Source organism: Alligator mississippiensis, chromosome 4 (assembly GCF_030867095.1).
Source record: "Alligator mississippiensis isolate rAllMis1 chromosome 4, rAllMis1, whole genome shotgun sequence".
NCBI classification, from domain to species: domain Eukaryota; kingdom Metazoa; phylum Chordata; order Crocodylia; family Alligatoridae; genus Alligator; species Alligator mississippiensis.
This window is the reverse complement of record NC_081827.1, coordinates 188,131,929-188,159,203: the sequence shown is the minus strand read 5'-3', so window position 1 is coordinate 188,159,203 and position 27,275 is coordinate 188,131,929. Positions and strand designations below refer to the sequence as shown.

Sequence of the window (27,275 nt, the reverse complement as noted above, 5' to 3'; positions counted from 1 at the left end):
CAAATGTACTCAGAAAAGTGGTGCAGTATAAGAGTTCCTGGCATTGCGTAAACTATAAAATAGGAACTGCCTGCTAATCTGTGCAAAATGTTAATCTGCTGAATGTAAAGGATGAGAAACTCTCTCCTGATTTGGGGTAATTCTGAGAGGAGCGGCCTATAACTCACCCCGTGATTCTGCGTAATTAACACAGCCTGCTATTTCCTGTGCAACATTCAGCTGCAGCTGCTTCTCTGAGCCTGAAGAAACCCAATGAGGAAATGTCTCTAAAATCTTCTGTTGTTTGTTGCCTTATTTGTGCTGTTCAGTCACCCTCAGAAGAGCTAGACAGGCTTCTAGCAGCTTGATTTCTTTGCTACACTGGTAGAGAGGCAGATGTGGCTCCTTCCCTGTGGCCTACACTAGCAAAATACTGCTGCCTTCTTATTATGAGCCCTTCTTCCTTTCATCTTTAAGGTTCCTTCAGGAAGCTCTTTTCAAAAGCTGTCCTTTCTCTAGCTCCCTTTGGGGCTTCCTTTTGTCACAGCTGTGGTCAAGCTTTCACATCCAGGACACTCACCAGGCTGCTGTGCTTGGGCCCCAATATTCTTGGCTTGTGTACATCATCCCCAAGGCCCGGTAGGCTTCAGTCACTACCTTCAGCACTATCTGTGCTCCATGGCTTCTATTCCACTTCATGGTGGAATAGAAAACACATAACACCAGCAGACTCTCCCTGTGCCTGAAGAAGCGTGTTTGTGCTTGCAAGCTTGCAAAGAACAATTTTTTCCAACTAGCTGGTCTAATAAAAAATATCACATTTACCCAATGAACCTTGTCTGTACTGTAAGAGAGAGCTCTGTTTTTCATAAATGATGTAATGGCCTGAAATTACTCATCTGTGTAGAGGTCTGTGGAAGGAAGGTGCTTCCACTTCTGTAAGAGAAGACAACTCAGAAAAAGGTGATTAATGTGGCCTGTAATTAATGTGTCACAATGAATCATTCTAATTTATCCAAACCAGTAAGTGGATCTAGTAATGTTTGGGTGGTGTCTAGGAGGGGTCTTTGATACCTCTCTTAGATGCAAGGCACATGGAAGTAATAAAGAAATATTAATGATCTGTGAGATTACAGAAACAACTACAGTACATGCACTAGACAAAGCTGATCTGCACTGTGACCCCAAATCTTGGCATTACCTCCTGTGGAACTCCAGGGACTGCTAGTCTGTTTGTCCTCCAGAGAGGTATTATCTGCTGCCATCCAGTGTTACAGGTCTGGCGGAAGAGCCTGTGTTTCTTCAATAGGAAAATCAAGGTTTTGTAAAGCAGGGAGTTGAGCTGGCCACGCTCAGTAGCCTGCCTTTGGGAGCACTTGCAAATTGAGCCTGAATAGGGGCTCAAGGCTGGATCCACAAGTACTGAAGGAAAACTTTCAAGCCCTAAGGGCTTGCCACAAAGCCTATTGAAATCCCCAGGATTCTTTTCTTTGCCTTAAATCCATCCTGATTAATAGCAAGTAGCTGAGTCTCTCCCCACATGAGACTAGTCACAGACTGAGGCTGTACTCAGCATACAAAAAGGTAGCAGTTGCTCCCCTGCTGCAATGCATCCCATTGATCTGTGTTGGGGCAGGGTGAACAAAAGTGCTCCTTAAGGACTTAGAGGGCTAAAATACAGTGTTGGCAAAAGTCCTGCGGCCTCCTCTGGGGGCAAAGCCCCTCAGCTCACATGCAGAATTGCAGGCAGGGCAGCACTAGAGCTAACCCCTGCAGCTGGTTTTAGTGGGGAGTGTTCAAGCTGTGGCAGAAACCTGAGCTTGGTTTTCTCACTTCTATGCAGCTAACATGGCCTGTCTCAGTGCTGCTGAAAGCTGTGTTTTGAATCTGACATCTAGAGTATGTTCCATGTGCACAGCCATTGGCTCTTGTGCATGAGCCATCAATGCCCCAGTAACTAACCACAGTTTCTATTTTGTTGCAGATATTCGTGTTGCCAAAGTCACCCGTGGCAGAAGCATTAATTTGGCACTGTCTCACAGGGGACGCCAGGCCCTCAAAGCCGTTGGAATGGAAGAGCAGGTAGCCACCTTTTCTTTTTAAGCTTGATGGCCTTTTCAGTTAAGTGCTGGTGTATAATGTTGCTTGCTCTTTGACTAGAAACAGGCTGAAGTCCCAAGGGGAAGCCATAGCTGTCATCCCTAGGCTGTCTCCATGAGATGTGAAAGATCTCCGCAAAAGCAGGGGTAACATCACCTTCCACAGTATGCCAGGAGCTGACACCTTGCTCTGCTGCCTGGCACTGGAACCAAGGCACAGAAACACCAGCAAGGACCACACTAATATTATGCAGTTAGGACTCTGCTGGGTTTTTGTCAGATCAGGAGATCTACAGATACACTGTGCTTGTTCTGGAAAACCATCAGACAGCTGTATGGGAGACAGAGCTGCTCCTCATGACATTGCTTCTCCTTATTTTTCATTCCTTTCTCCCTTCCAGACGGAGTAAGGGCAGGAGTGATAGAAGTCAGTAGAAGTGAGCCAAGAGACCAAAGTGGTATCCAGAAGTAGTACAGGAGGACTGACTTCCATGCCTAGGCCCCAGACATCCAGCTTGAGATCTGGATTCTCCCATAGATGCTCAAGTTTAAGGTGTTCTTTAAAGAGACACAGTTAGCCGTAGTAGGCTTAAGTCAGGTAGAAGGCACAGGAGATTTGCACCTTATAGACTAACCAAAGTCTGTCTGTCTGTCTGTCTGTCTATATACAACACAAAGTTTTTGTAGGCTGAAGCTCACAGAATCACCTTACAAAAGCTTGGCTGTATATATAATTTCAACTGTAGTTAGTCTATAAGGTGCATCTCTACCCTGCCTTCTGCCTGCTTTAAAGCCCAGTGAAGGTACACTTCTACAGTGAAGGTAGATGCTACAGGAGACTTTGGCTCAGGGCATGCACTTGCAAAAAAACTCTCAGACCCTGGCCTGACTCGAAGCCCAGCCCCACTTGAAGGCTGGCTACGGTCTAAAACTCCAGGCATTCAGGCTTACAGAATCACAAAGACAAATGATTGACAAGAACTGAAAAACAGGACTTTTTGCTGTCTGTTCCTCATTCAGAAACAGACAGGGGGCAAAATGTTTAAAAACTGGATGGTCTGGTATAAAGCAGGGCCAATGGTCACCCTAGTGAAATGTGGTGGTTTTACGTCTGTAACTGTAAATGTTTCCTTAGTAACTCACTAAAGGGCAAACTAGTTTCAGAGTGCAACACTTCACATGTTGCCTGAAGCCAGGCAACATATCTCCTGAGCAATCTGTTCCATTGCATTCAATGGGCCTGTTAACAGGAGTCTGAGACACCTAAAACTTTTTCCTTCTGATTGCAGATTGTGTCCAAAGGCATTCCCATGTTTGCAAGGAGGATACACACACCTTCTGGCAAAAAGTATTCCATTCCCTATGGGACAAAACACCAGGTATTTTCCTTCTTACAACTTTCCCCAGATCTGGCTTTGAGTCAGGTCCTTTACTTGAGATCACTGAGCCTGTAGTAATTACACACAGAATATGAATTAAAGCAGTGGTTCTCAACCTTTCTGGACTTGAGTCCCCCTCATTTCTGACCTGCAGTCCCCTGGCCCTGCTGGGGCCCCTCACTCACAACCCACAGCCCCCTGGCCTTGCCAGTGCCCCTCCTCCCAACCTGCAGCCCCTGCCCCACTGCCCCCCAGCTCCCCTTAGGCCACCCATGCTGCCTCCCACCCCATCTCCCATCCTGCAGCTGAAGGAGGTAAGGGCAGCACTGCCCCGCCAGTTCATTACTCGTTGTACTGCTGGTGGTGCAGCTGGTGTGTAGGTCCCAGCAGTGACGGTGGCAACGAGGCTCACCATCCTGCTCTGCCTTCCTGCACTGGTTCCTGCCCACTGGACCATGAAGGTGGCTTCTGCCCGTGGTGGTCCAGCCAGGCTGTGCCCACTATGGGTGCAGAAATCTAAGTGGGGGTGTGCCCCCTCAAAGCCCCACGTGTTACCTATGCCCCCCCTGCCCCAGGCAGGAGTAGAGTGCAGTGCTGTGGCAGGTGCACACGAGAAGATGCACTCAAAGAGCGGGCTGAGCTGCTGCACTGACAGCACTGTGCAGCTTGCCACCTGCTTTTGCAGCTCACACAGTGCCAGGCTCAGCCAGCAGAAGTCCAACATGAAGAGCACCTGGCCCGAGCCCTCCGCCTGGAAGCAGCTGGCACCCAAGTGCTGCTCTCCTGCCTCCTCAACCCTCAGGCATGAACCCCCTAAAACTGTTTGCAGCCCCCCAGGGGGCCATGGACCCACTGGTTGAGAACTGATGAGTTAAACGATTCCCACTAGGAGGAAATTCACAGCATCCTTGGAAAAACTCCAGGTTACCCCTCCCTCCCCCCCGCCATGGATTTTCCATTGCTTCTGCTCTTGGTAAAGCCATGCTTTAACAGTGTGAAGTCCTCAGTGGATGGACTCTATTTATTTCATACATTGCACATCATCAGCATTAGGTAATAGAATGCTTCCCAGATTTTTGGCTGATGGAGCCACTAGTGCAGCCAAGTAACCATGTAATTTCTTTTTTTGTAACTATAAAACAAATATCTTTACTCCCTTAAGCCCTCACAAAAATTGTCCCAATGGTGTAGTTCTGACAAGCCAATCATCTAAATATAGATTTAATTTCGTGCAGCCAATCACATTCCCTTATTCCAGGGGTAGGCAAAATGCAGTCTGCAGGGCCATTCTATCTGGCCTGCAGGGCCCCTAAAAAATTTAGAAAATTAATATTTACCTGCTCCTGGTTGCCTGCCATGCAGCCCTCATTGGCTTGCCAAACTCATTAAGCAGCCCTTCACCCGAAATAATTGCCCACCCCTGCCTTATTCTCTCAGCCACCCCTCACCCTCAGTCTCCAAGTCTCTTTGTCCCACTGCACTGTCCTTTCTTGCTTTCCCCAGATTCAGCCTGCTTCCCTATTCTAATCCTCCCTTCCGTCCACATTCCTCCTCCCTGTTTCCCCACCGTCCCTTCTCCAAAGTAGGTAGACCACTGCTGAACTGCTAGGGCCAGATCACGGGTTCACACTCTGAAAAGGACACTGTGGAGTGGGAGACATGTTTTGACTTCAGGGGGACTGAAGTGCTTGCAGTTATGTTTATGTGGAGACACTTGGAAGAACTGGTGCTTGTCTGTTTAATATTTTGTGCAAGAAGTCTTCAAAAACATGCACTATTTTTCTTGCAGTACATTCTGTCTGTGGACAGAGCAAATTTAAACAAAGAGCTGTTAACTGGTAAGTGTTCTAGCCTTTTTTGAATACTCCTAGTCCCTCTTCACTGTCATACTTTAAAAAATCTAGGGTTTGAGCCAAAAAAAATTAAGTTTTTACCATATTTTTTTTTGAAAGTGCAGCTTCTCCAAGAGTTCTGGGTCTACTGTGGTACTAAAAATTGACTCTGAGTATCTGTAAATATATCCTAATATGTACCTCTGATAACACAAATAAGTATTAAAAGTAAATTAGAGTCCTTTTTATCCAAGGACAGTAAAGCATTTGACAAACATTAACTCCATGACACCCTGGTTTGACAAATAAATGTTATGCACACTTTATGGGTGAATAAACTGGGATGATGAGGAGTAGGATCCAACTTTATAAATGTGGCTGCTGAATGTTGGATGCCTAATATCATCTCAGATTAGGTGCCTGGAATTAGTAGATACTCTTGAAAATTGGGATTTAATTCTTTTTCTAAGCTTTTTCTCTAGATCGATGCTAATTTGAAAAAAATCATTTTAGGATTTTATGAAAGAAACCAGCAGCAGCATTTAAAACAAATGTCTATGGACCTGATATACAAATTTGTTTTAAGAATTATTTTTAAATACAACATCAAAGGCCTGATATGGCCTTCTAATGCACAGGGAAGCAAAAACTATAGATGAGAAGTTTACTGAATACTGATAATGGGAGATTAAAGAGTATAAGCAACCTTAAACCCCCATCTCCTCAGTGTTTCAACTGTACTGAGTCAAAATAAAATGCAGCATGGAATGCATTTAATACATTTAACAACATTTAATAGGAAAGAATTATTGCTACCTCTTTCTAACCTGAGGGCCATTTAAAACTTGGGGTCCTGTGTGTTGATTAATTTAAGAGGAGGAATTGCTGATGGAGTCAGGCATTTCTTTGGTGCAATCCTATTTACATACAAAGAAGGTACAAAGTCCTGTTTCCTTGAACACAGTAGGAATCATACAATGGCAGATAGTGGTTTTGCTCACACCTCCAAAACTAAACCTACTGGCTTTCATCTAGTAGTTAACCCCAAAGCTCACGTCTTTAGACTTTTCCCAGGATTGTGCTAACCAATGTTTCTGTGACCATCTGGTGCTTGATTCCTACTTAGTCTCCTGCTGTTTCTCCTGCTTTTATTTCACACACGGCTCCATTAAAATAATATTCAGAGGAACTTCCTCTCCTTACACAGTTCAGATCCCTGATCTGGTGGGAGATTCTATTGTCTCAGTTAACCTGGATCAACAAATGAGCTCAAGGATTTCTTGCAAGCATCTTAAATGAAAGAGAACAGACACAACTACCCTCCAAGTTTCAATTATTGGTGCATTATCAGAGTAAAAAATAAGAACTTGCATGTGTTAAAAGGTATCTCTCCATAATCCATCCAGCTGCATGCCAGGTTTGGCTGGCAGGTGCCTGCCTGTGTCTCCCACTAGCTGCAGGCCCAGATTTTGGCTGATAATGTTTATCATGGAATAGTATCCATTAAGTTGTTTTGGAAATTATGATTATTTTGGTGAATACAAATACTTTCCCAGGGTAGTTTGATGTGGTCTCACACAACATTCTCGCAGGCAAGCTAAGAAAGTATGGGCTAGATCAGTGTTTCTCAACCTGTGGTACGCGTACCCCTGTGGATACATGAGACACGGGTAGGGGGTACGCAGGTGCTGTGTTTTGAGTTTGGCCTGCCCTCTCGCCCGGTGGGTTGGAGGTGTCTTTGCCTGTTTGGGCCAGAAGTTTCGGCCGCCATCCTGCCCACCACATCTGTGTCGCCAGAGCTTTCACTCCCCAGCATCAGTGTGCCGGGGGACAGGGAAGGAGGCCCTGTACAGGCTGCTCTGGGCCGTGGTCCATGAAGAATTGGGATTTGGCTCATGGTAGTGAAACCAGAAGTGCCACGGTCGGTCTTCCGGTTTCACTTTTGCCATGTTGATCAGCAGCGGGTACGTAAGCTTCCAAAGGTTGAGAACCACCGGGCTACATGAATAGACTGTAAGGTGGATAGAAAATGGGCTGGAGCATCGGACTCAGAAGGTAATAATCAATAGCTCAATATCTAGTTGGCAGCTGGTTTCAAGTGGAGTGCGCTGGGGTCAGTCCTGGGGTCAGTTTTGTTCAATGTCATCATCAATGACCTGGAAGATGGCATAGACTGCACCCTCAGCAAGTTTGCAGATGATGCCAAGCTGGTGGGAGTAGTAGATACATTGGAGGGTAGAGCTAGGATTCACAGTGACCTAGACAAATTGGAGGATTGGACCAAAAGGAATCTCATGAGGTTCAGCAAGGACACGAGCAAAGTCCTGCACTTAGGATGAAACAATCCCAGGCACCAGTACAGGCTAGGGGCTGACTGGCTGGGCAGCAGCTCTGCATAAAAGGACCTGGGGGTTACAGTGGACAATGATCTGAATATGAGCCAGCAGTGTGCCCTTGTTACCAAGAAGGCTAACAGCATACTGGGCTGCATTGGTAGCTGTGTTGCCTGGAGATCCAAGGAAGTGATTATTCCCCTCTATTCAGCACTGGTGAGGCCACATCTGGAGTACTATGTTCAGTTTTGAGACCTCCACTACAGAAAGAATGTGGACAAATTGGAGAGAGTCCAGTGGAGGACAACAAAAATGTTGAGGGGCCTAAGGCACATGACTTATGAGGACAAGCTGTGGGAACTGGGCTTATTTAGTCTAAAAAGGAGAAGGCTGAGTAGAGTTTCAAAAGAGGATGGAGCTAGGCTGTTCTCAGTGGTGGCAGATGATAGAACAAAGAGCAACAATCTCAAGTTGCAGCATTGGTGACTGGTGCCTCTTGAGTCATGGCAGGTATGTGCCCTCCCTGATACCAGTCAGCGACTGGGGGGGGGGGGGGGGGGAGGGGGGTCCCCCAGAGGCTGATCCCACTGATCGGGGGTTGTGGGGCCCATGGCTGATCTCACTCACCAAAAAGTGGCCGCACCACTTCCGCAGTCACTTCCAGAAGTCCCACAGCCACTTCCAGAAGTGGTGCAGCCGCAGGGGGAGCACTGGTGCTCCTGTCTGCTCCCCTGCCCGCTGGCTAAACAGGGAGTGTGGCCGGATAGGGAGAGCACTGGTGCTCTCAGGGGGTGCACGTGCACCTCCATGCACCCCCCATACATCGCCACTGAGTTGCAGCAAGGGAAATTTAGGTTAGATATTAGGAAGAACTTTCTCACTAGGAGGGTAGTAAAACACTGGAACAGGTTGCCCATAGAGGCTGTGGAATCTCCATCCTTGGAGGTTTTTAAGATCCAGCTGGACAAAGCTTTGGCTGGGATGATCTAGCTGTGGATGGTCCTGCTTTGAGAAGTGGGGTGGGCTAGACGAACTCCTGAGGTCCCTTCCAACCCTAAATTTTCTATGATTCTATGATCTGTTGCACTTTTAAATATCTTCTCACAAGATTAAACCAAAACACAGCTGTCACACCTTGCACCACACTCCTATTAAAAAGGATCTAATTTGTTCTAAAAATGAAAGTCTCAGTATCCTAAAAGATTGACTGGGGTTATTTGTGCAGGTGAATTTCATCTTTACCTTTAAATATCTTTTCTTTTTGCAGCTGCTGAGAAGTATCCCAATACTAAGCTGTACTTTGAACACAAGCTTTGCCAGTGCAGTGCTGAATCAGGGACATTAACTATACAAAGGTAACCCACAGCATGACCTCCGAGTGCTGTCTTCCTTTAGTTTTTGCTTACTTATTAATCAAAACTCAAACAACTAGGGCAGGCCATTTCAAAACAGTTCTGTTGTTTTTGAACTGACAATTGGCATCAGTTTTACAAAGAATCAGACATGTCAGCCCTTTCATGAAGAGTTTAGAGAGCCAAAGCAACTTCATCAACCAAAATTCAATCAGCAATAGACCAGACATATGTTAGTTATTTCTGCAAGTAACAGATGTTTCTGCCAGGACTGTGCTTGATTTCAAGCTGTCTGGGGTAGACTGTTTCTCCAGAGGCTGATTTGAATTGTAGCCCAATGTTATTTGAATAGAACCAGTCCACCTGATTTCTGATGCATTTCCTCTTACAAAATTTTATTGGCCATTGTGCCGAAGTGTCTGTGAGATTATTCAACTACAGATTGTTCCAGCTGTGTGTAAGGAGACAATGAGCAGGGGTATGTGAAGGAGGAAAATGGGCTGAGTATTCATTACAATTGCAGGCCTTTGCACTAGAAACTCTAACAAGTCTCTGGTGTTTCCTGTCGTGTCTAAAAATAATGAGGGCTTGTATACAGCTTTTTACCTCCAGAGGGACTCCTTGCTCAGCACTAGTTTCAAGAAAGGCTGACTTGACTTTTAAGTGTTGAAGAATCCCAAACAAACAGGCTGGACTCCCAAGCTAGTGACAGAGCATGACTGTGTTAGACCAGTGTAGTCCTGTAACAGTGAACACTGTTACACATAGGGCAGACTCACCTGCTGGTGTCAGCAATCTCCGTTTCCACTCCATAACTGAGATAGTTGATGCAAATCTCTCATTATTTTTACACACACCAATTTTCACAACCTCCGGTATAATTCTGCGTCCCAGCCCTGATCTTATCTAGTAGCATCGAGCAGGCAGCCAGCTCACACCATAAAAGATAAAATGGTGCGGAAGGTCCAGTCAAAGAATAGGCGTAGGACCTCTGCAGCAAAGTGCAAGGCCCCTGGGGCTGTGATCATTTCTTGCTAAAAGTCCAAAAGAAACAGCATTATTCTACCAGATTTCTCTGGTTTTTCAGATGTGATGAAACAACTCTGGAAATCACTTGTGACCTCATAGTGGGATGCGATGGAGCCTTTTCGACAGTCAGGAAGCAGTTCATGAGGCAAACGCGTTTTAACTACAGCCATGAGTATATTCCTCATGGCTACATGGAGCTAACTATCCCCCCCAGGGATGGAGATGTAAGTAAGCTCTGCCCTGTGCTCTGCTATGATGTTAGTGTTCCCTAGCCCCAGTACATGAAATCCCTGCTGCAGCAGCCCTTGGGGAAATCCTTGCTAAGAAAGTTGGCTCTCAAGGATGAAAGAGGCTGTTCCTTCCTCTCAGAGCCATTGTTTCAGGCTCCTTGCAAATTCAGGTGGACATGTTTCATGTTTTCAAGGCAATCTGTATGAACACAAGGGCTAGACTGGTATTTTTATATAAATTCTAGACTGTGTGTCTGTAGCAGACTCAGCTCTCTAGAAAATTTGGGGCCTTTGTGTACACAGAGATGAAGCAGCAGACAGGCCTTTTCTGTTGAAGATGCACATCATTTACTTTTGCACAAAATAATTACTTGGGTTGAAAGTCATGAGAATTTGAGCTCAAGAAGCAGCTTGCAATTTTACCCCCATTGTCCTCTGAATATTGACTGCAGTGAAATTTCAATAGATACCTTCATTGAAAGTACTCTAACCTTCCCATGGGTTAAATCTCTTGAAGGAGCAAACTTTTAACTCCTGATTATAGGCAATGGTGATGCTTCCGTTTGCCTTTGTTTTACCACTGACTGTAGAATAATGCAATTCCTCATTTGCAAAGGGCTAACAGCACACATAGTGGATACCTGCATTCTGCTCCATGCCTAAAAATTCCTGGAGCACATGTTTTAGCATTTATGGGACCACAACTGACCATAGACTATCAGCTTTCTTCCTTGCACTCTTCTCTCCCTCCACCGCTTGGGATTAGATGTACCTTCCCCTGAACTGTCAGCTTCTTGTATGGGAAGGATCTTGCAATCATCTTGTATGTTGAAGGAAAAAGAAAGGAATTGCTGCACTAGCTAAGAAGGCAGGAGATGGTGATTCCAAGGGCTGGTCTAAGGGGGCTGTATGGCTTTTGTACTGGTAGAGAAAGAAGGCAACAGCAGGAGTGAGTGGGTTGGGAATGAAGAAGCAGCCCACCCTTGCTGAAACTTTACCATATTCTTCTGCTTGCCCTTCTGCAGTGCTGATTCTTTGGTAATGAGCTTGCTAATGAGGTGCTGAGAAATCTTCCATTCTCTTTCAGTTTGCCATGGAACCAAATTACCTTCACATCTGGCCCAGAAACACCTTCATGATGATTGCCCTGCCCAACCTGGTAATGACCTAGAACTGCCATTCATTTCAGACTACAGGGATGACTTTTGTCTGTTAAGGCACTCTATGTGCTGGAACTCTTGGTGGGGTTTGTTTTGCAGAGCTATATAGTCTCCTGGCACTCAACTGGGAAAGGCTTTGCCTCATCTTTGAAGTGGCTAGTGTGCCCTTAATCCAGGAAAGTCAACGCCTGGAACTGCCAGAGTTGGGGCTAAGATGCAGGGAGGTAGGGTGGAGGGTTCCTCATGTCCTTTCCTTATTGGGCACCACTTCATGGGAAAAGGAAGATGTGATCTCATCCTGTGTGCCATAGACTGTGAAAGTACAAACCCTGTTTGAAAAGGCTGCAGTCTTGACTTCTACAATGAAGCCTGGAGTGAGGTCATAGAGCACAGTCCAGTGGTAAAAAGTGACCAGAGGTGTGGGGATGGAATAGCAGTGGTAGGTGATAGAAATAAGCCAGGGGCAGGTTTGAATACCCAATCCAGCCCCAGATTGTCTGATACGTCTCACCTGGCATTCTTCATCTCCCCCAGAAATCCTCTAAATCAAAGGCATCAATGTTAAATGCACCTGTTAGGAAACCTCACTCTAGCCCAGGGGAGGGCAATTATTTTGGGTGAAGGGATGTTTACCGAGTTTTAGCAAACTGTTGAGGGCCGCATGGGTAGCCCTACCCCTTGACAGGTGCCCTGCCCCCCCACCCCCATCTTAGGGGGTGGGACTTCCAATCCCATTCCCTGATCTTTGCCACTAGAAGTCTCTCCCCTTGTCCCAGGAAATACTCCTTTCAGCAAGGGGTTTTGCAATCTCAGAACCAACCCCCCCCCTCCCCCTGCAAATAATATTCTAAAAATCAAATGTCTACAACATTCATTAATTTGATTTAAAAAAATATTTTTGTCCTGTGTTCGTATATCTTACATAGAGGTGATCATACAATATCTTAAAAATTAAGTCTTACTCTTGTATACTGTGGAGGGGGTGGGGGGTAGTGTATAGGTTGGGGGGGGCTGTGGGTGTGTGGGTGGATAGGTATGGAGATGTGGGGTGAGAGAGCATATGGATGTGTGTGGTTATGTGGGGTGTGGGTGGGTATGGGGGTGTGGCTGTGGTGGTCTGTATGTATGGCAGTGCAATGGGGGGTGTGGATGCATGTGTATGGTGGGGTGTGCGTGGGACTCACCCTGTGAACACACACACACACACACACACACACACACACACACACACACACACACACACACACACACACACACACACAATGCCTCCTTCACTACACACTTTCTCTCTCTCGCCTTCCCTCATTGCTTTCTTGGTCTCTCTTCCCTTCCCTCACTGCAGGGACAGACTACTGCCCCTGGCTCCTGTCATCTTTGACAGACAGACAAGAGCAGATAATTATTAATTTTCTAAACTTTTTAGGTGCCCTGTGGGCCGGGTAGAATGGCCTGGCAGGCCAGATTCAGCCCACAGGTGATTTTTTGCGCCCCCCTGCCCTAGCCTGTGTAGCTCCTGCCCTGCTGAGTCATTGCCTTTCACAAGACATCATCATGGTGCAGTGAAAGGTTCCAGGAGCAATGGCCTGAGCCAGTCAGTCACAGCCTAGTTTGTCCTATGAGAGGCTGGAAGCAGCAGTGTTATGGGAACACTGTCTATTTATCTCATTACATCATCCCTGGGTGCATCTACGCAAGACACTTAATGTGCAGAATATTAATTCTACTGCACATTAGCACAGTGGGCAAAGACCATGCCAACATGCAGTAGATTTAGTCTAATGCTCATTAATGTCACTTAAAAAGCATTCATCTGTGTTAATGTGTAGTAGTGCCGATTACGGCGCATTAATGAACATGTAGGTGAACCCCTTAAGTACTAAGGGAAAAAGACGAGGCCCAACTCTGCCCACAAGCCAGGCCATGCTCCTTACCTGTCCTATGGTACATGAGAGTGCTCACTGTGGTCCACAGAGCTATTGCTCCAAGAACATTTGTGGGCAGGCCACCAACAAACACATTGCAGAGACAAAGCTTGACATGGCAATGAATGCTTCACTGACTCTAGGATTCATGGGAAGAGTGACTGGGTTAGGTTTTCAGCCCAGGACAGGTATTCCCTAGTCAACTAGAACTAATACTCCAAAGTATCAAATTATACTAAGACTAAAAGGCCTTATCCTACCTACCAAAATAAGTATCAGCTCAGCCAGTGGTTTCAATGAGAGCAAGTTAAGACCCATAATTCTGGCAGAGGGCCGGGGGAGCAAGTTGGGCTCTTCACGGCACTTCCTTTACTGCTGGTGTGACTTCTACTATGCTGCTGCTGCAGTGGAGAAACAGCAGCAGCCTCCTGACAGTCTCAAGAAATGATCCCTGCATTGCACGCATTTCTCACCTTCCTTTTCATTTCTCAGTGCCTCCCTCTTTCCATTTCTTCTATATCTCCACCTTGTCTACCAGGAAACAATCCCTTGCAAATGTGCCTTGTACTGCAGAATAAACAACCTAACAAGAGGATCAAAGCTATGTGCTCCAACCATATTTTGAATTTTAATTAATATAATAAAAATAATAAAAACTAGGAGGAAAAAGGGGCCAAGTGGCAGCTTCAACAGTCTTTGTTCCACCACAAGACTGTCAGTGTCACTCTCAGGATATAGGTTGAACGATATATTGTAGGTTAAAGTATTCAATGTTCATCTCCATCTTTCAGTGTTGTCTGAAGTCTCCTTTCTAACCTGCAGGATAAGTCATTCACTTGCACTCTCTTCATGCCCTTTGAGGACTTTGAAAAGCTCAGGACTGGTGATCAAGTGCTGAATTTTTTCCAAACCTACTTTCCAGATTCAGTTCCCCTCATTGGAGAGTAAGTGTTACTTTTGGTGTTTCTTTCTTTTTAAACTGATGTATTTTTCTAAAACACCATGGAGGTGCCTTATACACTAGCATGCAGCTATGGACTGCTGACTTCAAGTTTTAATGATAATCACCATTCTCTCTGCCTACACTGTGAAGCTCAGCATGTTATATATTTTTGGGGAGAAATCTTCATGTTTCTGCAGACACCAGATGCAATTCAAAAGGGTTGGAAACAGAAAAGACAGAAGTTTTTATTGTTCTTTCACTGGGATAGTATAAGGCAGAAGGTAATAAAGTCCTTCACCAGATAAGTTATAATGAACTGTGCTGTCTGTGACAATTTGGGGGCATGGTAGCTCCTCAGTGAAAATATAGAAGAATTATGCAGTTTGAAATGCCTCCCTAATCCTGGTCCTTTAAGACAGGGCTTTGCTGGCAACTATGCATTAGGTATCTAGTGGATAAATAGGGTTTCGTTTCCTGCAGGGCCTCTGCCTCTAACTTAGCCCTGCTTTGAACATATTTCCTTCTGTATAGGAAATGCGTAGATTGCAAATTCCAGAGGAATCCAATCTTTGCTCTTAGTAAACAGAACACAAGAAACATGAGACATGATGAGCCATGCGAGTCTGATATCACACATTGCATTACATCAAATGAAGTTACCTTAGCTCAGATGAGCTCCTGCTGACATTGTTGAGCCTACAGGGTGGGTCTTAAAATTTACTTGTCTAGTCAAAATTATTGGGCAAGACCCCCTTGATATCTACACTGCTATGTTGCAGTTAATTTTGTAGCATAATTATAATAATGGAATGGGGCAGACACACACTACTGCTCAGTCAAGTTACCCATATGTATTCTAAACCATGGAATCTGCTCAAGAATAATGAAGAAAAGTAGGCTGTTCATTCCAGGAAGACTCCCTGTCCCTTTGCTGATTAGTACAACTACCTAGTACTACTGCATGCTGGGATACATGATGGACAAAGAAAGGAAGCTATATTGAGGCTTCAGCTTCTGGACTTTCTAAATGAAAGACGGGGAAAATAGTGATGTTATCTCAGAGTTCAGATTTGCTAACTAAATTGTTTGCGTCATTCCACAGCTGAAACTAATGTTCCTGTGGATAGTAAGTATTGTGTCCATATAAAAGGGAGAACTGTTTAGAAACTCAGCACACCTGGCTGAACATTACTGTATGTCAATGGTTCTCAACCCTTCTAGACCTGAAGCACCTCTCCTTAGACTCAAAGCACTCACTGGAAAAGGCCAACTCTTAGTTTTCACTCTTTTTTTTGTTTTTTGAGTGCAGAAAAAATAGAGCAGCTTTTGTGTTGCAAAGAACTCAGATAGTGTTAAAAACCTTCTGGTCTGTTGTGGGCTATGGATTCCTATTTGAATCTCTGGGTTTATCTTGTGAATCATGTTTGCACAGCTAACAGTGGTAACATTGTGTGGCACTTCACAGCCCCTTTGAAAGGAACTCAAATCACCCTAGTTGAGAATCACTGCTGTAGATAAAGCATTCAGGTAGGTACTTAGTCCATATTCCTATTCATAAGAGACCATAAGCACATGTTTAAGCCTCCTTAAAGTCAACTGGATTTAAGTATATGCACAAGTATTTTGGGGAGTAGAGATGGACTGCTAAAGTATGGCCATTATCATGCAAGGTAAACCCACAATATCAGGACGAAGGGGGAAAATGGTCAGTAGGACTATTAATAGGAGGCATAATAGGAGTGCTAAATAAATACTCAGATTTAAATATACAGTAAGCCATTGCCTGGTGGGGAACTTCTGTTCCCCAGAGGATACCTGCCTCTATGAAATCACATGTACGCACTGTGGTATGTGGCTAGTTGGAAGTTAATGGTCTTGTTGTTTTGGTTTCCAGCAATTTCCCAAGGAGATGGTTTGATTTTCCATCCTGGGGTTGACTGAATACATAAGCAATTGCTTTCCTGAGCCTGCAATTGCCATAGCTGATTCACTTGTTGTCTCTGATAGTGACACCCAGTGTTCTGTGCAAACTACTTTTTTTTCCCCCCCCCCCCCCCCGGTGAAGGCGAGAGCTGAAGCGCGATTACTTTTTGCTGCCGGCCCAAGCCATGATATCTGTGAAGTGCTCGTCTTACCACATTGGCTCTCATTGTGTCCTGATGGGAGATGCTGCCCATGCAGTTGTACCTTTCTATGGACAAGGCATGAATGCGGTGAGTTCGCAGTTGCCCAGGCAGTGTGTCTATCAGGTCTGCCGGCTTTAGGTATGTCTGTAGGGTGTAAGACAGATATAAAGCCGGTTGTGTGTATCCTAGTTTCAGAGTGGAATGCAATGCCACTTGTTACCACTGGGGCTAAAAGCCCTGCTTCTGAGCAGTATTAATTAGCCTGAGTGCAGTACTTTATCAGCACGGCGCTGGATTGTATCATATAAACACATCTTTTTGTGTTCAGAATGCCTTACGTTGGCTTAATACATTCAAAGAAAAGACCTGTACATCACAAGCAAATACATTTCATTGATACCCCTATATGAAACCCAATGACTCCTTTTCCCTACTGTGCCATATCGCAAGCAGGCCAATCAAGATGGCCATAATGTGCCAGCTCTTTAACTCTCATGTTAGTGAGAGAAGGGCTCCAAGCAATGCTCTACAGGAAATCCAGCCTCAAGCCCTCAGAAAAGAAGAGGGCAGCCCAGCCCACTATCTGACACCATATTGTTCTCCTTGGCCAATTTCCTTCTCTGTGACAGCACCCACCGCTAGTTGGTTCTTCACTGCAGGACCATTCCCTTAAACACTGCTGTCAGCCTATCTAGCCACGGGTCAGGTCAGGTACCACAGCTGCTGAGAGTTGCATCTGAGAAGAACACTCAGAGGTGAGCACAACCCAACCTGTTTGTAAGGGTTTGGAGATTAAAGCTAAGACTGAACAGACAGGTTCTTCCTTTCCCCTGTGAGAAAAAGATTCAGATCCATCCCCACTGTCTGTAGAATTTGAAGTGGACACTCAGACCTGCTGAGCTGTGGCAACACACTGTGGCCCACAACAATCTGCTACAGTCTGCATGTGAAGCCCTGGTTAGGAAATAGTAAGGTTTTCAAGTTCTGGCTATTTTCCCCTTGCTGTTTCTTTCAGGGATTTGAAGATTGCCTGGTTTTTGATGAGTTAATGGACCAGTTTCACAATGATCTTAGTGAGTAAATCCTTGGGAATAGACAATAGGCCTAGGGTGGGGATTTGGAGCAATTCTACCTGTCAGCAGTCACCAAAAATACTGGCATTCCGAGGGGAGCGCCTGTGAAATCAGAGGGAAGCACTTACTTTAGAAGAAAATGTGAAATTAACTGATTGTGCATCTTCCTGGACAATTAATTCATCCCCAGGGTTACCAGGACTGCCCTTTCTCTACACCCCTCTGGAGTACAAGGGGTGTACATGACATTGCCTTTCTTGCATTGTGTATGGGTGTGCCCTCATCTGCAGTCAACAGGATGAGCACTCTCCTCTCCTCTGCAGTGAGGTGCTGCAACAGAATGCTATAGGATATACAATTACTGCTTCAAAAGAGGGGAGGGAGATCAGAGACTGATGCTACAGCCCATGAGCAGACAGGAGAAGCAGTGAATCCTAATGGATACAGGACTGATTACTCCTCCCCAGGCACCTGCCTCCTGGAGTTCTCCAGGCTGAGAGTCCCTGATGACCATGCAATTTCGGATTTAGCCATGTACAATTACATTGAGGTAAGAGCAATAAGCCAGGTGCAGACTCTGCAAACAAGGGATGGAGGTTCTTCGTGTGCAGTGCTGGGATCTCAGCTGAGCCAGTGAAGAGCCTGGGGTCAGGCAAAGCCTTTTGGGGAAGGGGAAAAGAAGGAGCAGCATCTTTGCTTTTCTACTATGCTATGCCAGTTCTGCTGAGATGAGGCGTGGGTGTTCAGTTTAAGAGACAGGTTTGTTTTGAACAGTCAGCAGACCAGAGCTTCCTTGTCCATGTGTTTTGCCTCTGGGAAGTTAGACCTGAGGCTTATACAGATTTGACCTCTGAGAAGTCCCAGGACAAGAATGTATTACTTGTCACTGTCATCATTGACATCTCCCACTGGAGCAGATATGCTCTCGTCCTGGCATAACAGAATGAGACCTATTCTACGAGACCTGACCTATTCAGGATTAGTTTACATGACTTTGGAACAGGCTTAAACTAAACTGAGAAGTTACCCTTAACGTTCTGGAGTGACAGTGTCCACAGAGGGAGTTTATCTGTGTATCTATGAAGATACTGGCAGAGTTGTACCAATAGAATTGTCATGTGTAAGCAAGGTGGCCAACAGGATGAAGGGGAAATAGAGAGAGAGAAAAGTGCCACAACTCATCCAGAGTCGCATAGCAGGCATGTGACAGAGCAAAGAATAGGACCCTGCTCTTCTGATACCCAGTGTAGTACCCCACTTACTGGGCCCTGGCAGATCTCCCATACGCTTTTACTGTACTACTATGACATATTTTGGCCTGGCACTAAAAGACACTTGCCCCAGAGCTGCTTTCAACAGATTCCTTTGCAAGTTTGCAGGTTAGCAAGTCTCTTTCATCCACAAGTACTGACTCCCAGAGGTAGGAAATAAGAGCTCTGGGCATGAAGGCTAGGGACAGACAGTCAAAAAGCCTGGGCCTGAATTGATTCAATCTTTGCAGGTTAGTCTAACCTGGCTAGAATAAATCAGTTTTGTAACCAGACCAATGTCCCAGAAATCCAGGCACATGCCTGCAGTGGCTCAGGCTAGAAGCCAGGGGGTGTTGCTAGAGCAGCCCTTCCTTCACTTCCACAGGGCTGAGCTGAGTGGGGCATGGCCAGGCCCCAGCAGGATGCTCTGATTATTCCCCCTCCCCCCAAGCAGCCCAACAGGGAATGTTTATCACCCCTAACAGTGTTTATCAACCCATTAAGAAAATAAAGCCTTTCTCCATTAACTAATAGAGCTCTTTTTAAAAACAGCTCTTCCAAGGAAGGACATTAAGCTGCCTGTTGATTAACTCCAAAAAGCCTGTCTGCCTGTTGTCTCCCACAGCATGAACTATAGCCAGCATGTGGTCTGCTGGCTAATGTAGAGGTGTCTGCGTAAGGCAGGGGGGCGGGGAAAATAATCCCTGTTTAGCAGGGAGAAGCCAGGCAGATGCTCTGTGCCTGCAAGTCTCTGCCAGAGCTCTGGCCAAGGAACAGAAGGGAGGGACTAGCCCTGCTGTGGAGCAGAGCCCTGCCCAACCCAGAGAGCATGCTGGGATGCTGAGGGAGTCTGATTTATCTTAAACCAGCAAGGGTTCTGGGACAGACATTGCATAAACTGGTTTGACCCAAATCAGTTAAGTCTGATACTACATTCAGTCAGGTTTTATCTCAAACCAGTTTCAGCCATTTTTATGTGCACTGAACATCTGTTCTGTTACAGGTTTAAACCAGTTTCTGATAACTCAAGCCGGTTTGTGTGTAATGTCTGTCCCTAGCCAGAGGGGCTGAGGAGAGCCATCTCAGAACAAGTAGCCATAGTAAGGGAGCATATACCTGTAACTGCTTTTACATGCATGTTGGTTTGTTGCAGATGCGAGCACACGTTAATTCAAAGTGGTTTATATTTCGAAAGTATGTGGACAACTTCCTTCACATGCTTATGCCTTCCACCATTATCCCACTATACACAATGGTAAGACCCTCTGTTCCTTCTCTGACTGCCGAATCCTCCCTCTCCTATTGGTTACTCTGTTCACTCCTGAACAAATGACCTACTTTTGTAATCTTCAGGTCACATTCACAAGAATACGCTACCACAGAGCACTGCAGCACTGGAAATGGCAGAATAAGGTGAGGCTAAGTCCCAGTTGGCTTCTCTGGAGCCAGATATCCAGTCAGCTTCAGGCCCAGCCTGTTCACTTATAACAAAGCAGGCCAGGATTAAAGAGTCATTTGTCCAATTGAGTGGCCTGTGAGGTACAGAAAGAGCTCCTGTTTATAAGTAGGCACCCAGACCCATGAGGGTACCTAGAGCCAGCTTGATGTAGTTGGACCACTGGTAGCCAAGTTCACTTGGGTAACCAAGGCCAACTGGGAGCTATTTGGCTTGCCTGCTGCCCTGACTCCTGAAACTTTGTCTCTGAGGAGCTTTAATTCTTCAGGGGAAAAAATAAATCAGGAGGAGGACAGAGTATTAATAAAAATGAGATTTTTCCTTTGTGGTTTAACAAAGCTTCTGGGTCACAGACTGAATTTTTCCTTATCCTTGCAGGTGATTAATCAAGGGCTTTTCTTCACTGGGGCAGCAGCTGCATTGAGTAGCACCTACCTGCTTATAAAATGGATAATACACAAAACTGACTTCACTTCACCAGCACTGTGGAGCTGGACAATTTAGCTTAAGAAGATTGGAAGCATCTCACCAGAAACATGCCTGTGAAGTGGGAACCCTACTTTGCCCTTGCAGCTGTGAGGAGGTGTGCAGTTCATCAGGCTGCTTTGAGGTTCTCTCCAGGAACCAAGCATTGTTCATTGTTTAATAAGAGTGGCCTTATTTCTGACGTGATGTTACACTGCACATATTATTCAAACAAGTCAAGGGGTCACAGTCATTACTAAGTCTTCTCCCCCTACCTCCCATAGTCCAGGATGTAACCACAGTCTTCCCTTATTATCTTCCAAATGCACCTTTGGGAGTTGCTCATCTCTACCAGCTTCATAATTTCATAACATGTAGCAGGTTTATTACATTTGTATCTGTGAGGTACAACTTAGACTAACTACTTTGAAATGGAACATGTTGGGTACTGAAGGCAAGTGCTTCCAATGCACTTGTGCTTATAGTGCTGAGCCAAATACATAGATCTTTATGGAGTCACATTTGGGTGAGACATTCTAGACTAAGGGTGGGCAAAATGCAGCCTGCAGGCCAGATCTGCCTGCCAAGGGATTCCATCCAGCATGGAAGGGGTCCCTCAGCCCCACCTGGCCCAGTTCTGCTGTGCTCAGGCACATGACAAGGTGATGGCAGTGCCAGCACTGGACCCAGCCCTGCTGCCTAGGCATGCTGGCCCGACTACCCTGCACCCACCACCAGGGGCACCAGAGAATGGGTAGGCAGGCAGGGCCTCCATGGAGGCCAGCCTGGGAATCCTGTAGGCAGGGCACTCTCAGCTGGGCAGACGGGATGGGGCCATGGCCAGGCAGGGAACTGCATCTGGAAGTACAGCAGGTAGACAAATCTGGAGCCAGGGCTGGGATTTTGGGCTGTGTCCCTGACCCTGATCCTTGCCTCTCAGGCACTTGTTTTGTCTTTCATGGGCTATAGGTCCTCAACTCTGGTTTGTATCCTGCTTGGGCATTGGGCCTCTAGCCCTTTCTCCATTACTTTTGCTGTTTATTAAACCCCTGGCTGAGCTTGAGGCAGTCAGTCACATGCCTTACAGGCATGGCTGGGACCTCTGCCTCCCCAGTAGTCCCAAATCTAAGGCACTGGTATAAGCTACAACACAATAAGAAAGCTTTCTGGCTATAACAGGAAACTATCCCCACACTGGGACCCGGCATAGACTCCAGCTCCCTGGCTGTATGTAACAAAGCTTCCCTTCTCTGGGTTATATCATCAGCTCCCTGGCTGAACCCCCACCTCCCTCAATACTGATACCTTCTTTCCTGCAAACAGTAAGTATCTTGCTTGCTGAGCTCAGGGTCTCTTGCATCAGTCAGACAGTCCCCTTCAGATCCCTGGCTCAAGAGCTCCTTCCTTTTCAGCCAGCAGAACCATACTGGCTTACCTGCTCTCATGCTCTAGCTTTATGCATCTCCTAAGCCCTGCCCCATACAGTCATATGGCCCTGCAGCTCCCCACAGCTGTTTCCTCCCTGTGGCTGATGACTTGCCTACTTTCTCAGATAGGGATTAGCTCAGCAGTCTGCAGCCCCTTGTTTCTGGGCTGCTTACCTGTCTGCCTGATGTAGCGATTTGCCGCTCTGCTTCCACTCCTTGGGTGAGTTACCCTCCCAGCATTAGTTCTTGGCTGCAGCTGGCCTTCAGTCTAATTGCTGGCAGCCAGCTCATCAATAGCTAGCTGGTCTCCTGGCTGTCAAGTCTATTACAGCCAGCCTGTTCTGTACAGTGGTCCCTGAACTGGCCACAGGTGTTCCCCCTTTCTTAACAAGCTGATCCCTGCTAGGTGCAGTAATTCTTGGCTGCCCTGCCCTCTATTCCACTGCCCAGGGCCTCAGCTGCAGAGTTCTTTCCCCATAAAATGACAATACCCACTAGCATTCAGTCATTTTTGCACCCTGTCTTTGAGATTAAAAATGCTAAATGTTTAATATTTTGCCAATACTTTTTTAAAATTTTTCTCCAAATCGGTCTCAAAACTCTGCCTGTCTTTGTCTGCCCAACTGATAAGGTTCCTTCTCTCTCCCTCTCTCCACCCTTTAAATCTCTTCTTTATACTCCAGCATGGGTTTTTATTAGCCAGTGCTCTTCTCTGCTTTGCTGTCTGTAACCTCCCTCAGAATTTGAGGGCAACGCTGCAGATTTAAATACCAAAAAGGCTCAAATTTTGAGCCTGGATCCTAAAACAGACCTTTATAGCATGAGCCTTTCTGCTATACCACTGTTGCCCATTGTCAGCAGTCAATATCAACTTTATAAATATGGCTGTTATCCAGGATGGGGGCATTACTGGCAGGAGAGCCTGGATCATTTTAGCTTCCAGGGTGTATTCTCTTCAGGATGCACTTTTTGAATAACTTAATGATGCTTATAACTCTACAATCAAATTCAGGGATGGTATGTCCAAGTGCTGTAACTAACTTAGGCCCTTGTTGACCTGCACTACTGAAGGAATTTAATGTGAAGCAATGCATGTGCTGAAAAAGAGGAAGTTAGAATAAACCAAACCTATTTGCCTAGCCCCACATGGCACATATCAATAAATTGACTGTAAGTGGTTCTAAGTAAGTTTCGACCAATGTATGGGGGTGGGGAAGGACATAGGATCTGGCTTGCACCATCTTGTAAGTCATTTCTGAATATGGTCTTATATTCATTGGAATGGATATTAGGTCCTGTTCTAAATATCTGTGAGAAATTAACTTTATTGAAAGCTTCAGTTTATCTCTAATGGGGTCAGCTGCTGGAGAAACTGATAAAAATAACTGAAAACTATCATGTGATACTGTGATACAGATTTCCACTACTGCCTTTGCACTGACTGCAGATCAGACCGGTTGTGGTTTTCTTTATATTACTTTTTATTAGTTTTAAACAGAGCAAGATAGGGATGTGACATGATAACAGGTACAGACCAATTATTCCTGTATAGAAAATATGTACAAGGGTCATGCAGACATTTTACAGGGGCCAACAAAATAAGAATGAACCACTGCAACAAACTGCTTCCCAATAGCACTGTGCATAGAGAAACTCCTTAAGAACTGCTGTCCTGCTTTGCCAGCCTCCTTCTTCCATGCATATGTGATCAATTCATCATATAGGACAGGGAAGTCATTTGAGGACAGGAACAAGCTAGGACAGAAATCTATCCTGTGGGGTTATAGTCAGAGCTCTTTGTTGCACTGCATCCTGCCAGTTTACCATTTTCAATAACGTTTCCCTTGCCACTAACCCCACACTCAGAATAGCTGGAGTTTACAACCTTTACGTGCGTTGAAGGCTTAGAGTAGGCTGTGTTGTGTGGCGCTTCAGACACAAACCAAAAATAAACAGTCAAGAGCCCTGATGTAGGCCTGAAAAAGAGTTAGTCACTGGGGAGGGGATGATGATTTGGCAGGAAAACAGTTCACTGCACATTCCATGACTGCTCCGTTTCTAGCCAGAGGCATGGGCAAGCATGGCCCCACAGTTTGCTGCAACCTTCAGTATCCTCCCCTGAGAGGTCCTTTAGCCTGAGTAGCTTAGCCTGTGGGTTTAGACTAGATTAAATTTAGCACTGAGTGGTTTAGAGCTGAGCTGTTACTGAGAAAGAGCATGATACAGTAGAGAAAGGTATTAAAGTGACCAACGCCTTTTTGAGCAGGGAGCATTAAAATAAAAAGGTGATGACACTTAGTAAAAGCTTAACTCAAGATCCATCTTGGGAGCAACATGGAGACTAGATCTTCCCTATTGTATTGTGGAAGGTCAAGATCTTTTCATGTTCCAGTGGTAGAAGCTCCCATCACATGGCAAATATGAGCATTGAGAACAGGTGGGACTGTGATCCTAACACACGCTGACAATAATGCTCCATCACTGCTTATGCAGCTTCCTTCTCACATCTCTATCAACAAACCTTGTAAGAGCTGTGAAAAGGGAAATTCATGACACAGAATGTTGGGTGAAGCCTGACCTGTCCCTGTGGCTTATTGGAAGAAGCACAAATCCCAAGAAGCCTCTTGGGAGAGAATAAAACAGGAGAGCCCTGAGGCTGGGATTTCCTTGTCTATCAGTTGTTCCTTCCCAGTGCTGTCCACAGCTGTTCTGCCTCATTCTCCATTGAACCTGGGGTTGACAACAGTGGTAGTAGCACTCTTGAACAGAGGATTGTCAGCCTGGGAAGAAATATTAGACATGTTACCTTCTTAGTCCTGTCTATGAAGCCTCGGTTCATACTGCTGGCTAAAGAAACATTAAAGTGACCAGAAAAGGGGACCAGCAGGACTTGATCTGGGTACCATTCAGTTGAGCTTGATGCCTAGTTGTTACCTCCAGCTGTGCTTCTACAAGAGGGCACTGAGACCTTGTCACTGGATACCACAAGCTCACTGTGACAAAATGGATCAGCCGCCTACCTCCCACCCCTTCCAATGAAGAAAGCTTGTGCCAGCAGAAGGCTGGGTTGCCAGGCCTTGGCATCACCTCGTCATACCCAATGCAGTCTCTGTGGCAGTCAAATGGAGCAGATCAGCTCCAAGAGCTGGGCAAATGACTCTGTTGTACATTGTAGGCAAGGCAGAAGAAGGACCAGACCCTCCCCCCTCCCATCGCCCCCCTTTATGGAGCAGAGCCATCTTACATCATTCCACTTGGCCTTCGATTTCTCCTTCTCAAATCGGAGGTACTCCCTGCGGTCAACCAGCTCCGTCACCAGCCGCCAGATCACCAACAGCATCAGCCCAATGAGGGCCACTCCTGCAGTAGTACCACCCACAATCGCCCCAATGCTAGGAGGCTGTGGACACTCTAAGAAGGACAGACACAGACACAGGAGTCACTTCACCTGGTTGGGCTGGTGACTGCCCTCAGCAGCCCAGTTTTACTAGACAGCTCAACTGACTGGAGGACTATTGTGTTTGCTCCATCCAGCAGCACTTGTACAGGTCTGGACACGTTGTCTGGGAACATGAAACACCAAAAAGCAACAGGACAGAGAATGCCAGGCTCTCAGGAACTGGCAGGACTTCTACAGCTGTTAGGTTTAGTTCAACCATACCAGAGGACTGTTTAGTGCAGGCACTAAACATTACTCTGTTACAATTGAGGGAAGAGGCATTGGTTTATAGCAGGGGTGGCCTGTGGAGCCTTATGATCTGGTCCATGGGTCTCTGGCCTGAGTCCATGCTGTACTGCAGCCAGTGCACAGGGCCATTCTGGTGGGGTGCTGCATGCAGTACGTGCCCCATGCTGGCCCGTGCTGCATGCAGTGTGTACAGCCAGTCCAGTCTACATGCTGCGTGTAGCATGTGCCATCCCTAGGGCTCATGCAGTGCACGGGGTGGACCCAGCACTGCTTGCAACATAGGGTGTGGCATGGGCTGCATGTGGTGCCCTGCCAGACTGATCTCAGCGCACACAGGTGGTCTGGAGCCCCATGTGTCCCACCCCTGGAGCCAATGCACAGGACTGGTCCACTGTGGTGCTGTATGGAGGTCACCCCCTGGACCCTCCTGGGCTGCATGTGACATTGGGTCCAGATGATGTACTATGTACAAAGTGAGCCCCAGAACAGGGCTGCTGCATGTGGCGCTGCAAGAGCGGCACAGGGGTGTTGGTCCTGATCCAACCCACAGACTGGCCCAGCAACCCTCCCCTGGCTTATAGCCAGATGTTGGCACAAGAGCTGTCTGAGGTGGGGGAAGGCATTGAGTTTTGAATCAAGAGAGGACCAGAACCTGAGGAAGTAATGGCCAGGGTAGTGGGATGAGAGTGGGGTGAGGGAGGTTTCTGCACCTAACAGAAGAAAAGGAAGGACCAGACTCATGTAGACCTGTCTGCACTTAGAGCTGTGCCCAGTGTTGCCCTTGGCTCTGGGCCATGAGGTCCTTTCCAAGTGTTAGACATATTCATCTCTAGCATATTTCCTCTTCACCCTAGTAGGGGAGTTGCTCTAAATGGCTGCAGGGGATACTCTACTACTAAGGAAGAGACATGCATCTGTTGACATCTCTACCTCTATCATACTCTAGAAACAAAATTCCAAATACGCTAATTCCACTTGAAAGCTGACTTCCTTCTGTTCCTGTAAAAGGCCCTGAAACTTCTCATGTATGGTTTTTGCACCAATAGGCAGGCTTTGGTGGGGAGGATAAAACCCCTTATCTAGTTCAGCATGGGATATAGAACAAGACCTGGGTACCTTTTTCTTTTTTCACTTTGACTAAGTACTGTTCTTCTCCATCATCCTGTACCATCTGGTAAGAAATCCAGCAATTCTCAGAGTCCTTCTCTCTGCAGGACTTGGTATTTGCTTTCAGTTCTTCATGAACCTTGATGTTGGGGCAAGTTTCAGTGCAGTTCTTCTGATATGGACCACTCCCAAATGCCTGGCATTCCACACAGGAGCTAGAAAACAAATACTATATTAACTCACATACTACTAGCACCTTTTTCCCAAAAATCAGCCCTCCAAAACTGGAAGGGCATGTCTTAAGTGGTGATGCTGATTTTCTTTGCTGGAATAGTAGCACTGAGATGCTGTGCTATAATGGCTGCCACCTCTCTCTGCACCAGCAAGCAGCAGGGGCATGGTTCAGTTGTAATCCTCTCACAGCT

At 46.1% G+C, this 27,275-nt stretch overlaps 2 protein-coding genes across 4 annotated transcripts in view; one reads left to right on the top strand and one right to left on the bottom strand.

Annotated features, from left to right (window-relative positions):
• The window catches only part of KMO (kynurenine 3-monooxygenase), a 30,711-nt gene extending 7,261 nt beyond the window's left edge, over positions 1-23,450 (top strand). For both annotated transcript variants that reach the window (XM_059727195.1, XM_006258349.4), the window contains 13 exons: positions 1,964-2,061; positions 3,368-3,457; positions 5,247-5,295; positions 8,890-8,977; positions 10,062-10,227; positions 11,321-11,392; positions 14,138-14,259; positions 16,324-16,471; positions 17,400-17,457; positions 17,925-18,007; positions 19,861-19,962; positions 20,061-20,120; positions 20,542-23,450. In XM_059727195.1, the coding sequence (XP_059583178.1) occupies positions 1,964-2,061; positions 3,368-3,457; positions 5,247-5,295; positions 8,890-8,977; positions 10,062-10,227; positions 11,321-11,392; positions 14,138-14,259; positions 16,324-16,471; positions 17,400-17,457; positions 17,925-18,007; positions 19,861-19,962; positions 20,061-20,120; positions 20,542-20,667 (1,262 nt within the window). In that variant the 3' untranslated portion in view covers positions 20,668-23,450. The remainder of the gene's footprint in view (positions 1-1,963; positions 2,062-3,367; positions 3,458-5,246; positions 5,296-8,889; positions 8,978-10,061; positions 10,228-11,320; positions 11,393-14,137; positions 14,260-16,323; positions 16,472-17,399; positions 17,458-17,924; positions 18,008-19,860; positions 19,963-20,060; positions 20,121-20,541) is intronic.
• Positions 23,451-23,512: 62 nt separating this feature from the next.
• ITGB2 (integrin subunit beta 2) overlaps positions 23,513-27,275 on the bottom strand; it is a 53,550-nt gene continuing 49,787 nt past the window's right edge. For both annotated transcript variants that reach the window (XM_019492197.2, XM_006258350.4), the window contains exons 14-16: positions 26,860-27,065; positions 25,300-25,466; positions 23,513-24,835 (exon numbers count right to left, since the gene is read on the bottom strand). In XM_019492197.2, the coding sequence (XP_019347742.1) occupies positions 24,770-24,835; positions 25,300-25,466; positions 26,860-27,065 (439 nt within the window). In that variant the 3' untranslated portion in view covers positions 23,513-24,769. The remainder of the gene's footprint in view (positions 24,836-25,299; positions 25,467-26,859; positions 27,066-27,275) is intronic.